General features: G+C 47.2%; 2 protein-coding genes across 2 annotated transcripts; one reads left to right on the top strand and one right to left on the bottom strand.

Moving 5' to 3' along the window:
- Nucleotides 1–5329: 5329 nt before the first annotated feature.
- Nucleotides 5330–6313, bottom strand: LOC122386420 (endocuticle structural glycoprotein SgAbd-2-like). The gene is made up of 3 exons (XM_043375597.1): nucleotides 6270–6313; nucleotides 5907–6082; nucleotides 5330–5726 (listed from the first exon to the last, which is right to left on the bottom strand). Exons 1-3 carry the CDS (start codon nucleotides 6276–6278, stop codon nucleotides 5435–5437), a joined length of 477 nt encoding a protein of 158 aa, XP_043231532.1. The 5' UTR covers nucleotides 6279–6313; the 3' UTR covers nucleotides 5330–5434.
- A 1712-nt stretch (nucleotides 6314–8025) lies between these two features.
- Nucleotides 8026–9562, top strand: LOC122386419 (endocuticle structural glycoprotein ABD-4-like). Its single transcript, XM_043375596.1, has 3 exons — nucleotides 8026–8232; nucleotides 8429–8649; nucleotides 9119–9562. Exons 1-3 carry the CDS (start codon nucleotides 8224–8226, stop codon nucleotides 9417–9419), a joined length of 531 nt encoding a protein of 176 aa, XP_043231531.1. The 5' UTR covers nucleotides 8026–8223; the 3' UTR covers nucleotides 9420–9562.
- Nucleotides 9563–13508: the final 3946 nt, after the last annotated feature.

Genomic DNA, 13508 nt, shown 5'->3' with positions numbered 1-13508 from the left:
CTGAGAAGAGGGTTGGCCATGAAATTTTGGCTTTTTTGACTGGTCACGTGCCCTCTAAAGTGCTCCTCCGGCCAGGAGAGGCCCGCTCTTTACGTGCTAGGTGGAGCCCCGTCTTTTTTTGGAAACAATTTAATCAGTTAAAACCTTCAGGGCTGCCACTATTTAACGCTAGAGCCTCTCCAGCACCCGAGCGTAGCGTTCCTTATTGACGGTGGCCGTGGTGCCTTTCAATGTTTCGAGGGAAACGGTCCGAATGAGCGGTAAAATCAACCCAGAACTGTCAAGTTTGGGCTTCATTCCCTCTGGGCACAACGTTATAGAGCCCTCTGCACAGTCTCACATTGACGTAATGATGTGTTATGTCCACCGCCTGTCTCATCGGACCGTTTTCCCTCGAAACATCGAAAGGCACCACGGTCACCGTCAACAAGGAACGCTACGCTCGGGTGCTGAGAAGGCTCGGGCGTTAGATAGTGACAGCTCTGGAGGGTGTAACTGAGTACACTGTTTCCAAAAAAGACGGGGCTCCATCTAGCACATAAAGAGCGAGCCTCTCCTGGCCGGAGGAACACTTTAGAGGGCACGTGACCAGTCAAAAAAGCCGAAATTTCATGGCCAGCCCTCTTCTCAGGCCCGACGCCCCTGGTTTTTATCTGTGGGGTTTAACCCTCGCCCGCACATGCCATTTTCCCATCCTAGAACGCACATGGGGGGAAGGGGTGGTTGCCACCCCCCCCCGCGCCATTTCGTTCCTGTTGGAGATAGAGCTTAGCAGTAAAGACCAAAAAGATTCTTTGGGAAGAGACGAATCCAATGATACCCAGTTTTACCTTCTCAGGTCAGTCATTGACCTTCCAGGTCAGGTCAAACTAAAAAATGTTGCTGTTTTGGGTCACCGTTGGATATCAAGTGTGCTGCTTATCAAATACCGATGACGATGCTGTTTTCTGGTGCCAAGCCAGCTAGAACCTCTTTGTCACACTACCCGACCAGAATGTTGCTGCTGAGGTCATTTCAGGTCAAGTTAGGTCAAGGTCAATTATATGTGTTTGTATGTCTGTGTGTGTCTGTGTGTATACTGATGTGTGCACCGATTGTTTTTGGGTCCATATTACATGAAATCATGATCTGAGAAGCTTTTACCAAAAATGCAGTCAAAAAACTTCAAAAAAAGTAAATTCAGCTTGCCTAAAAAGCAATTATCTTAGATGACCTAGGTTGACCTTGACCCTGACCTTGACCCCTGTACATCGTCGAACAACATGTTCCATGATAGGTGGGAGGTAAGACTGGCAAAAAAGGCCGAAATCAGGGTGTCAAAAGCTCATAAGGCCCATGGCAAACGCAAGATGTTGAGAATTGGCCATTTGGGTCATGACATGACCTGAAAAACAAGGTCATATCTCCGAAACCAAAAATCACAGAAACTTGAAATTTTCAGTGGACATCAAAAAAGGATAGAGGAGCAGCTATACGAAAAATCAGCCTTCTAGCTCTAAAAATGTGGAGTGCAGAGCAGAAAGACTACCTGGGGGGGTGGCAACCACCCCCCCCCCCCATGTGCGGGCGAGGGTTAATGAAATCACAGGTGCCAGCCATGAGCCCAGAGAGTCTCCCGAACGTGATGAAGACGATTTGGAAGGTCGCACGTAGAATCCACCCGATTTGTGCGCTGAATTCATCTCGCGAGGTTGCGCGGTACACATATCTCTAAATTCTGCGAAAAAGGGGTTACTCAGAACACGTGCTATGGGGGACGCCCAGGAGCGAGAAAGAGTGTGAATGACACCAGGTATAAAACTTCCAGAAAAGGTGATTCAAATGCACTAATTCATTTTGAGCTATTACTACTCGCTTTGATGTCACGGGCTGTTAAAATCAAAACATATTTTTCTTTCCACCCTGTAATTCTTACAACGCTGACGCTTAAATTGAAGATTTTGGGACTTTAGATGACGTCATACAAGACGTGAATAAGGTTGTTTGGTGCAGTAGGAGCTTTCCTCTGGCTCTGATAACTCCCGATCAAATCGAATTAGCGAGTCGGTTGGGCCATCAATTGACTCAGAAAGAATTGCAACATCAAATGATATGCAGCGTGACAGCGTGACAAGTAGCTTTATGATCCAAAAGTATTTGTCCTGACCTTGACCTGAGGTCAACATCCTAAAGTGACCCTACCCAAACTAAACGTATCTCATTCAACACGCCTGGTCAAGACGAGCATGGTGGTGCCACTATCGCTGCTCTGCCACCATTTGTGGCGAGGTTATTTACCAAAAACCAAACCCCTACGTTGGGACACTTGACCTGACCTCAGGGGTCACCAGTTGGCCTAATACATTAACCCTCGCCCTGGTTGGGGGACCCCCTCCCGAGTTTTTTTGCGATGTGCGCCGAACTGTTAGTCTGATCGTGGATAAGTGTTCCATATCCTCTGCAAGGCATCCTTTGCGCAACTTTTGGTAAAAAAACAATTGTGGGTCATGTCAGGTCACCGAGCCATAGCTATGACGTCATAATAGGTAGAACCTCTGACCGCTTTTGACAAAATCGAACATACAGTAACGGGACGTGATCTCTTCAACAAGAACGAATATATTCCGTGTGATTTATGTCAGAATTTGAATGGACAAGCATCCTATATTATACATTGACCTTTCTAAGGTCAACCAAGGTCAATTACCTCGCATGTTTACATGCTGACCTCCGTGATATGAGCTGTGTTTAGTGGGGTTTCTTGGGGTCTTGAGTCCGAATCTGTGGTTCAATTTTCACCTAAATGCCTTCAAAACTTCCTTGACCTTTACAAGGTCAACCCAGGTCAATTACCTAGATTGAACTTTGAAGAAGTTGAACAGAATGTTCTAGGATATCCGAGATATTGAAAACCTGGAATGTTCTGCACGCCTGATAGTGAGGATATCAGCATCTTGTGACTAACTGACTGAGGATCGCGATCGTAAAAAATACACGCTTCTATCTTTCACAGACACATACACCAATATTGGTTCGGCATTAGTTACAACCTCTCGATTTTCACCGGGCCGGCGGATGTGATCTGTCGGATTCCCGGGGATACGTAGCGTCAGTCATAGGGCAAATCCAGTCAACAATATGTCATTTTGCAGCTAATTGACTGAGGAATACGCTCCTTTTGCAAGTCTCTATCTTAGATGCGCCAAAGTTGACTTTGTTAGTTGGAAAGCTCTCGATATTCGTCGTCCTCGCCGGCGATGGGTGTGACCTCCCATGTTCCGGGGGACTACGTCACGCCAGTAGTGTCTGCAATGCTGTCAACTATACATCATTTTGTCGCTAATTCGCTGCGAAACACGGTCTTAAAAGTTTTATGTCGCTATCTTTCATAGGTTTTCCCAATATTGGCAAGCAATTTGGAAAATAGCCTTTCCCTGAAATTTGACATTTCACCCGCCATATTATGACCCATAACTGGGTCAGATATTGACCTAGGTTAACCCGCGCCCTGATGGGGTCTGCCGAGCAACGCGGTCTGATGGGGGTCATTTTGCCACCCCCCCCCCCTAAGATCTCGAGAACCACGCAACATAGCGACAAGCGGTAAACGGCGTTGGATAGCACCAACGGGGAACTACCTTGTGACCCAATTTCATTGACCTCGGTCAAACCGGTGACGTCACAGGTCAGGTCCAAGGTCGAATGTTCACCGTTTACAGGCATTTCAAGAAATGCGTTGTAAAATCGAGTAAAATGCATTTCATTGAAAATCATTGATGGGGAACTATTCTTCAAACACATATTTTGCTAGTTGAGGTCACTGATACCAGGTCAGGTCACAGAGGTCAGGTCACTGGGGGGGGGGGGGGGTCACAATATGAAAGTGTCGTGTGATACATGTTTTATGGTCCATTTTACATGACAAATGCGATTATGTGGGTCAGGCAGACTTTTGGGCCAGCTTAAGTAACGTTTTGGTCAAGGTCAGGTCAAGGTCAGGTCAAGGTCAGGTCAAATTAGGTCAAATTTCAAAGTTGATATTTTTGCATAAAATGGATATTGATTCGATGCAGCTCGTCACGAGGAGTTCAATTATGGTCTCTGTTTTGCGCTACGAGGTCTAGAATTGCTAAAAATTGAGTTAAAAAATTGACGTCATCAATTTTTAACAGATTTTTTTGCTATAACTTGGCCAAAAAAGAGGTATCGATCTAAAATTTGGTATGTATATGGAAGAGCGCAGGGACTATCGCATATATTCCGTTTTTTTCAAAATTCGAAAAAAATGGATTTTTTTAGTTTTTCTTAAAAAAAAACATTTTTTTTTTTCAAATTTCATTTTTTTATTTTTTGGGGGTCAATATCCCAAAATCTCGAAAATCCGAGATAACAGTTTTGTAGCGCCGTCTTTTCTCTACACAACCACATAAAGAACTTTAAAATTGCTTGTTAACTGTAGAATTGGTGAGCGTTTCAAGATGTCATGTTTTTTGCTGATTTTTAATCGAACATGACTTCAGTTTGACCTCAATAACTCCTGACCTGAGGTGACCTGTGACTTGAAATTTTGTGTGAAGGTGTCAAATTGATGCCCGGTAAAGTACCAAAAATTTGGCGGCGCTGCGCGCCGCTGTTTTCTCGCTATTCAAGAAAAACCACAGGGGGGCCAAAATGCCCCCCCCCATCAGGGCGCGGAAAAAATATCACCAATCGCGAGTACTCGTTGAGAACAATCGACTGGTCTTTGTTGCGAAGCGCCACAACATTTAGTTTCGAAACGCCAGGGGGGTTGCATCGACCCCCATCCCTGCCAGGATGCGTTATGAAAGGCGCAAGGCGAGGCTGCCAGGCTCGCCCTGCCAGGGCGAGGTTTAAAATTGGATACCAGTATCTGTGTCTCGTAACGACGCACACTCTTCCTTTTTAAAGTTTCTATCTCAATTAGGAGCGAAACGGCTAAGGAGAGGGTCTTATCTACCCCCTCTTTACCGTGTTTGCGAACAGTTCATGAAAGTTCGAGAACTGATCGCTGTTTCTTTACCAGAATTTGGCCGACGACGTCACTTGTTCCCGAAAAGAATTGTTCTCGAACAGTTTGATAATGTTAGTTTATTTAGAAAATCAAACGACAGAGCGACCAATGATGAGGACGCTCAAATATCCTATTACTTATTCTTTGAGCTGACGGTGGCTTTTTCCAGTCGGAACAGACATTTTGTCATTGTTTATATGCTTAATATATTTTTTAATGTAACCGAGATTAAAGCAAATCTATCAAGTCATCTTCGCGAAGAGAACATCGGAAACTGGCGGCTTTCTGACTCCAATAACTCTATAACACAAAAGGTTGCAATTGCCCGTGTATTACGAACGGTCGATGCACAAAGAAAACACAGACATACAAACAGACATCAGCTCAGGTAACAATCTGTCATGGTCTATCCCAGACTCATCCCTAGTACGGCTGGTATTGGGGCTGGACGGGCTTGGGGGCCGGGACCGGCTGGTAATCGCCCTGGGGCACCACCGGCACCTGCGGGATCGGGTACTCGGTGGGCACCGGGACGGGAAGGTGGGCGCCCTGCGGCTGATAACCGTTCACGCCGGCCGTGTAGGTGACGGTGTAGGTGTTGCCGTAGTCGTCGGTGTAGCTGTACTGTCCCTCGCGAGCGTAGCTAGGCTGGCCGCCGTAGTCGGCCACGGGCCTGCCAGAGTCCGAGGCAGAAATGCCATTCTCCGTCTGGTAGCTGTAATGAAAAAAGTTCGCCGCGTTAGAAAAAAAATAGAGAGTGGCGGAACTCAACGCAATCAATTATCTAAAAAAGAAACGCAAAGGAAGGGAAGCGACTTAAAACCACAAAATTCATGAAAAAGCACCAGAGCTATACGACTATGATGGTCTTCATAAGATTTCCCCAATCGCTTACCTCGAGTCGTAGGAGCCGTCGGGGCGTAGGTCGAACTGCTGAGAGAGGATCTGGGGGACCTGCTGTCCGTATTTCTGGGTAGTGGGAGTGTATGGAGCAGGGCTCGGGGGAGAGTAGCTGGGCTGGTACTGGGGAGCAGAGGCGGCGACCGTGGCCAAAACTGCAGCGAACACAATCTGCAAAACACAACGATCGAAGCTTGGTTATAAGGATTGACTATGGTAATGTGATTATTGTTTAGCAACACAAATCGAGATGATAACGAAACGTTTGACGTGTATAGTGGTTGAAAATTGGACGGAAAAGAAGTATACAAAAGCATCAACTCCACATCACAAAGCTTTCCATATTCGCGTCACTCACCAGCTTCATGTTTGATGATTTGAGGATGTGTGTCCTGTGAGCTGCAGTTGACGAATGGTGACATCGGCATTAGTCCACCTGGCTTATATACGGGCACGACTATCTGGTCGGCTTTAAGCCCCGCCGTCCGATCTGAATAGCTAGTCGGCACCGGGCTAGCCCTATCCGCTTGGAATAACCAGAAACGCCTAGGCTGGAGCATGTCTTCGTGAGAAGATCTGTGTGTTACGGTCCATGGAAGGAGAGCAGATTGTTTCCCCTGATGTCACATGTAAAAACTGCTATCACACCTATTACACACCATCTGGTATGCTAGTCGGGCGTGCAGGTATGAACCTTTGTCTTCATTTCCCATGATTCAGCTGGATGCTTCCTATATCATATCTTTGTCCTCTCAAGTCGCAGACCATCGTGTTTTCAATGTCTTTCGATTCCATTTCGAATGTCTCTTTCAAAATGTCTCTAGCTAGAGATTATGGATGCACCTGAAATGCTCCATCGTTCTTTATGTTCCGATGGGTGGATCTTATATTGGTCCTGGGTGGGGTAAGGGTTGTCCTTAACTGTGCACATTTGAAGCTGCACACTGCTCTCAACTTCCCGCTTCCACTGTGATTGCGCCTTTTAGCATGAAATGCCCACTTCTCACCAATTTTTGACAAAGGTAGGTTGGCTCGTAGTGTGCCTGAACGGTAGCATCATTTCACATATCGTTTATATTTTCATTTTACCTGTTACATAATTTACAAATTCCTGAGTGCCTTCCCGTTATATGCCTTTTTTATCTAATAGCTATAGATATGTTATCATAACTTGTAAGACATCCATTAAGCAGTGTACCTAAGCATTAATGTGATTTTAATAGATAGTAGGTTATATAATTTGCAAATGTGTTGCATGCCAATTTCAGTTTTTGACGAGAGAAGTCCTATTGCTGGTGACGTCACATCTTTGGTGGTTTGGGGTGGCGTTTTCGGTATGAATCCCCAGTCTGTATCTGTGTGGGTAAACAACGGTGATATAGCTTCGCAAAGCTATGTTGACATCGCTTTACCACATCAATTCAACGTTCCAGCGCTTGATGGCAATTTTTACCCCAGTTCACCTGAGGCATGGGGTCGGCAACCTGCGGCCCGCGGGCTGGATCCGGCCCGCGACCATTTTGAGTCCTGACGTCCGGCCCGCGACTGATATCAACAACTTACGTTGTGTTCCGGCCCACGGCTGGTATCAGCAACTAACGTTCTGTACCGGCCTGCGGTTCTGCATGGTAATATGAAGGTCATTTCATATTACCATATTACCAGTCATTTCAAGGCTGGGTTAAGTTGATTGACCTTTGGTGATCTCAGGTTACCTTTAGGAGTTTGCGTCATTTGCAGTAGTTTTTAGATGATTTCTTATCTGGCGCTTATCTGGCTTTCTATGAAGTAGTTTAGGTGCCGCCATGCAGAATGTTACGGAGCTGTTAGTGGCGGTTTACACCTACTATGGTTAACCTGCTAGATGACCTGGCCTGACTGATAATTATGGCTATACGTTGTCGCTGATGAAAAGATGCAAGGTGTTTGTTTCTGGTTCCTAGCACTGACACCCTTTTGTCATGCTCTATACTGAGATGAACCAGTGACACATGACTTACCTGTGGGATACAAATATTATCACGTTGTTCTCTTCTCCTTTCCCTCACGTTGCACCAGATAAGATTGGTCGCACCTTGGATACGATATAACCTTGAGGTTTAATATGATAAGAAGAGCTCAAATTGTGAAGAAAGGCAGACATTTTTATCAAACCATGTAATGAGAGGTGGATTAGATGCATAGACATGTTAAATCGTCCCGTCGAGGGCGTCTGTAGCGGGACCACAATATAAACCCGGCTGACGGCTGAGACAGGCATCATTCCATCACCGGAGCTGGCAAGACTGACAGCAGCAGCAACAGCAGCCAACATGAAGATGGTGAGTGTGACGAGTGGCTTACTGCACTGTCCTTTGTGCCCTAAATTGATAAAAAAAAAGCTTTCTTTGATATGTGTGGTATGTGCACTGTGCAAGAGACATGCTATTTCGGGCTTCGTCTGGAATCTAGCAGTTGTCTGTTCTAGCATGGCCTTCTAGCTGTTGCTATGCGCTAAATAAGTTGTATTTTTTTCAGTTTGTGATTGCCGCTCTTCTGGCCGTTGCTGTCGCCGACAAGCTGCCGGCTCCCTCATACTCTCCCCCGACTTCTCCTCCCTACTCTCCCTCGACCCCGCCTCCCTACTCTCCCACCACCCAGCCTCCCTATTACTCCACTACCCAGAAATACGGACAGAAGGTCCCTCAGATCCTCTCTCAGCAGTTCGACCTCCGCCCCGACGGCTCCTATGACTCGAGGTAAGCAGAAATTGTTATATGTAACTTGAGTTTTGAATTCGTCTATGTCTACAAAGGAATGTAATTAATTTGGCAAATATAATCACTGAAACTTTATTTTACTTCTGATAATAGGTATGGTAGAGACCTATGCTATCATGCTCATATAAAATAGAGATGCCTACACAAAATGACTTTTTGGTTGTTGTTGATGTTTATTGTTTAAATCTCCCCTTTTGTAGTGTTTTGTCGCCAGTGCGCTATTTTCGGTTATAATGTTGTAGGAGTGGTCATAGTCCTACCTGGATAAATTGTCCAACAGCTTGACCTGGCCATCTCGAAATACAGGCATCCGGTGGGGAGACTCGTGGCATGTGCGGCCCGGGCGATAATGAACCGAATGAATCCGAGCCGAACCGAACGACGACGCGGACACTACATATCTGGCGACGAGGATGAGATTTATGAAAACGACTATTTTGTGTTACAGCTACCAGACGGACAACGGCATTTCTGCCTCGGACTCTGGCAGGCCCGTGGCCGATTACGGCGGCCAGCCCAGCTACGCCCGTGAGGGACAGTACAGCTACACCGACGACTACGGCAACACCTACACCGTCACCTACACGGCCGGCGTGAACGGTTACCAGCCGCAGGGCGCCCACCTGCCCGTCCCGGTGCCCACCGAGTACCCGATCCCGCAGGTGCCGGTGGTGCCCCAGGGTGATTACCAGCCGGCCCCGCCCCCCAAGCCCGTTCAGCCCCAGTACGAGCCGTACCAGCCGTACTAGTGATATTTGACAGCGCTCACGGGAATAGATGACCATTGACCAACTTGTAGCAAACTTCTCTGTCATTCTTTGATTTCAACCGTCCGATTGTTTGTGTGTGTGTGTCAATCAGACGTGCGAAATATACGAGCTTTCATCGATCAGCTTTTATTTTTTGAGAGGAAGTACAGCTCGAGCCAGAGACCCTTCAGTTTTCAAATGTTTGACGGCAGTTTGGAGCGGAGTGACAAATGGGGTGGCCATGTAATGTGCAAAAGTGCCTGTCCGAGAGTGGTGGATTCACGGTAGTGACAGCCCGGGCTCGAGTCGCTCAGGCGCTCGATATTTGGGACTACTGACGGGGATGGTCTGCAGTTGGTGGGAGTAGCCGCAGCCAGTTGAAGTTAGTTGGGCGGGACAGGCCGTGTCCGGTTTTGATGGGCATGTCGCGGGCCCCACTGAGGTCTCCGTGTAACGCGCCTGGGGGAGGGGGTCTAACTCCAAAATTACTTGGCTAATTGTTAAAATTCAAACGGCGTCTGATAGCCCTGAACAACTGTTGAATGAAACCTAATTTCATTGACCTCGAGGTCACCGATGACGCCACAGGTCAGGTCAAAGTAAAAATTATCAATGTCCGACTTGTTCACATTTTGGGCTCTGGCCGCCGGCTTACATGTCAGGATCAGGCTCATTTTTTGTTAACACATTTGTGAATAGATGCTTTAGATACCCTGAAGATACTCAGCTTGTACGTTGGTTTTCAGGTCAAGGCCAGGTCATCATAGGTCATAGAAATATCTTATATCATGAAAGAGAGAGAGAGAGAGAGAGAGAGAGAGAGAGAGAGAGAGAGAGAGAGAGAGAGAGAGAGAGAGAGAGAGAGAGAGAGAGAGAGAAAGAGAGAGAGAGAGAGAGAGAGAGAGAGAGAGAGAGAGAGAGAGAGAGAGAGAGAGAGAGAGAGAGAGAAAAAAAAAGAAGAGAGTATATGAATTGAGGAGAATGGAGAAGGTAGGGGAGAGTGGGGGACATTCGTGCATTAGGCACATTCTTTTTTAGCAGTTTATGGGAAGACGAGTGACTGCACGAGCTAAAGGTAAGGTATGAAAATATGTAGTTGTTGTCGTTTGTTTGCTCGATTTTATTGAATATTTTCGCATGTTAAGACATCATACACTACAGTCTGGGATCAGTGCAAAAGCTTTTTAGCTTATTTCATGGCACCTCTCCCTCACACACACTAGCTCATTCACACGTCATTCACGTCAAGAAAAAACATCTACCATTAGCCCCGTTTACATAGGGCTCGTTGCCAGGTATTGGCATTCCGATACCGAGACATTTATTTCACTAACGAGACATTTCAGGCACATTCCGCTAGTTCTGACGAACTATAAGGCCGGATAGGTCGTCATAACTAGCGGAATGTGCCTGAAATGTCTCGTTAGTGGGATAAATGTATCGGTATCGGAATTCCACTATCTGGCAACTAGCCCTATGTAAACGGATCTATTGCCGCCCTTCGTTCACTGTAGAAGACAACACTGTACCTGCTGTCATGCTTGATAAAAACGCAAATTTGGAATATTCGTGCGCTTTCAAACTTTTCTCATATCATCCATTTTCGTGATCCTGACTCTGAAATGTGGTTTAACTTTTCAAAATTGGGGGCGAAGAAGCTCACTTTATTCACAGAACTGCTGCAACCTTGTTTGTTGAAAAACTGTCATTTTTTCAATAAGAAGTTTTGAAATATATTATAAATAACGTTGAGGTCTCCGGGCCGGCGCACCGCCGGCGCCCACTATACTGTGCTTTGGCTGATAATGATCGATCCCTCGTTGGCGCTGCCGCCACGGAGTTCACGACGAATAGGTAGGAAAAAAAAGGAGGGGAGAAAAAAAATGTGGAGTAGGTCCCTGTGTCGCAGCGTCACTCCTCTCCTCTCGCGGTCGCGGCCGCTCCCCGACTGAGCTCCCCAGTTATTGCCCGCCGTCCTGTTTGTGCGTGCCCGTCCCCCCGGGCTCAGTGCCGCCGTGGTCGCGGCTGGAGCCCTCAACGGGTCTTATCGGCGGCGGCCGATAAGACGGTCATTGTGGGGCAGGTTCGTGTGCGCACTGCGTGGGGGCACATTCTTCCATATTTTCCTTCCGTTTTTGCGAGAGGATAACTTTTAAAGAGGAAAAATATCTGCAACATTGCCTTTCCATACAACAACCAATAATTTTGCCATTGCACTAACCGACGAACAGATCATCTGTTCCATCATCCATGTGACATGGATTTATCCATTTTTTGCACGAATGTGCCCCACTCTCCCCTACCCCATTCTCCTCGAAGGAGAGTGGGTTTGTTGTCCGCCGTTAATGTTAACGTCAATGATTGTTAATGTTTTGTTCAAACAGCATTTGGCATTAGTGAGTCACGCTATGACAGCTTCTACAAGAGCAAGACAGAAATAATTGGCAGTATTGTGGCTACCTGTATTACAGCTTACAGTTACAACTGCGCACATTTGCTTCAGTCCATAACATAACCCCCTTATTTTGACCCGCTATTCCAACCCCAAACCACAGACCTGGTCACGTTCGGTCTTTCATTATGAGCCGCGCTCGAGCACGACATTTTTCTGACATTGTCAACACTCCCAGGCCACGGCTGTGATTGTCATCAGCGGGACGTTTTGCGACCGCACCGTCCCCGTATATCATCTGTCACGACTGATAAAAGTGGCTGATAGCACGTCTGAGCCGAATCCATGGCCGCATCTAATGCGATTTTGCATGTTCATCCGACCCGCTATAAGCATTGAGCATGTGTGTTCATTTGGATGGCTGGCAACATCAAATGAATGAGCAGAATAACTTGCCCAGCTAACGTTTTCGCTATTTCAGCTAAGATGTGGGCAGATATTCGCCGGCTCCAAGTTGCCGGCAGATATTCGCCGGCTCCAAGTTGCCGAAGTAGCTAGTGACGTAAAATACCGTTGTAATGTTTGCAGTATAACGTTACCTGCCTGCTGACTTCAGTACAGCAGTGCTGTAAGAGTTCACTAGTGTAGAGGCCGCGGTCCATCAATCATCAATGCATAAGCCATGATAGTACGGTAGATCGGCCCCCACTCAACAGATCTGGCAGCAGAAAGCGACAAATATATGGCTCGAATTTGCAATACCTTATACAATATTTATGCGTTTGTATATGAAATCTACAAGATAAAAAAATGAAAACTCGAGATGGCAGTCCGGATGCCCGATTTATTGTACCAATATCATTTCATTTTTTAAATTTAGTCCGAACCTTTTTGATGGTGAGGAATCACAAGTGTAGACTGTGGTTGAGTCTAGGTCCGAAAGCCGATATTTAAAATCACATGTTTGCTATATTAGGCAAAACAAACCAAAAACAGGCACAAGTCCGGCCGGCCCCTGCTCCGCCGACTCTCTCCTCTGAGCGTCTGGTCAGCTGTCGCTGCCCAAGCGGGGAGCGGGGTGGCGTTGCCCTAGCAACAGTTGCTAGGAGACGGCCGACGGCCTCCTCCCGCGGACGGATGCGGGCGGCGAAACTCAGCCGTCTATATCCGACGCACCATAAAAAACGACACACTGGTACGCGAAACAAGACACGAAAGCGAGCGCTCACCTAATTAAACACAACACATCGCGGAAGCGCATGTCCCTGGTCCCACGCATAAAACACATACACGCAAACACGCAAACACCACATACACTGGTACTCCCGCACTTCACTGTCCAGTGCACCGGGGCAACCATCCGATGTGTCACTGTGTCCGTCTCACCGCGGCCAGCCTGTCCTGGGCGTGCAGATCAGACGGCGGCAGGCGCGCCCGGAACGCCAGTCCCAGGCGAAGAGCGGTGACGGCATGGCGAGCCGCGTCCTTGCTGGCGGCCACGCAATCCGCAGGCCAGGCTATGGCTCGCGGAGCCACAGCTGAACAGTAGCCGGAGCACCGTGATATCCGGAACATCACTACAGGAGTAACTCGCAACGGTGGGCACTAGTTCGGGCGCAAAAGAACACAACGGTGAACACAGTACCCACCATAAAGCGTGTAGATACCCTACGACAACAGAAACAGAGGTTTGCCTG

Source organism: Amphibalanus amphitrite, unplaced genomic scaffold (assembly GCF_019059575.1).
Source record: "Amphibalanus amphitrite isolate SeventyFive unplaced genomic scaffold, NRLGWU_Aamphi_draft 000250F_arrow, whole genome shotgun sequence".
Taxonomy (NCBI): Eukaryota; Metazoa; Arthropoda; class Thecostraca; order Balanomorpha; family Balanidae; genus Amphibalanus; species Amphibalanus amphitrite.
The sequence above is the reverse complement of the archived record's forward strand: the minus strand, read 5'-3'. Positions and strand labels throughout refer to the sequence as shown.

Excerpts from the sequence above, each read along its gene's own strand:
- LOC122386420 (XM_043375597.1), bottom strand. Across the intron at positions 5,727-5,906 it reads GACGGCTCCTACGACTCGAG|CTACCAGACGGAGAATGGCA; the intron begins GTAAGCGATTGG and ends TTTTCATTACAG.
- LOC122386419 (XM_043375596.1), top strand. Across the intron at positions 8,650-9,118 it reads GACGGCTCCTATGACTCGAG|CTACCAGACGGACAACGGCA; the intron begins GTAAGCAGAAAT and ends TTTGTGTTACAG.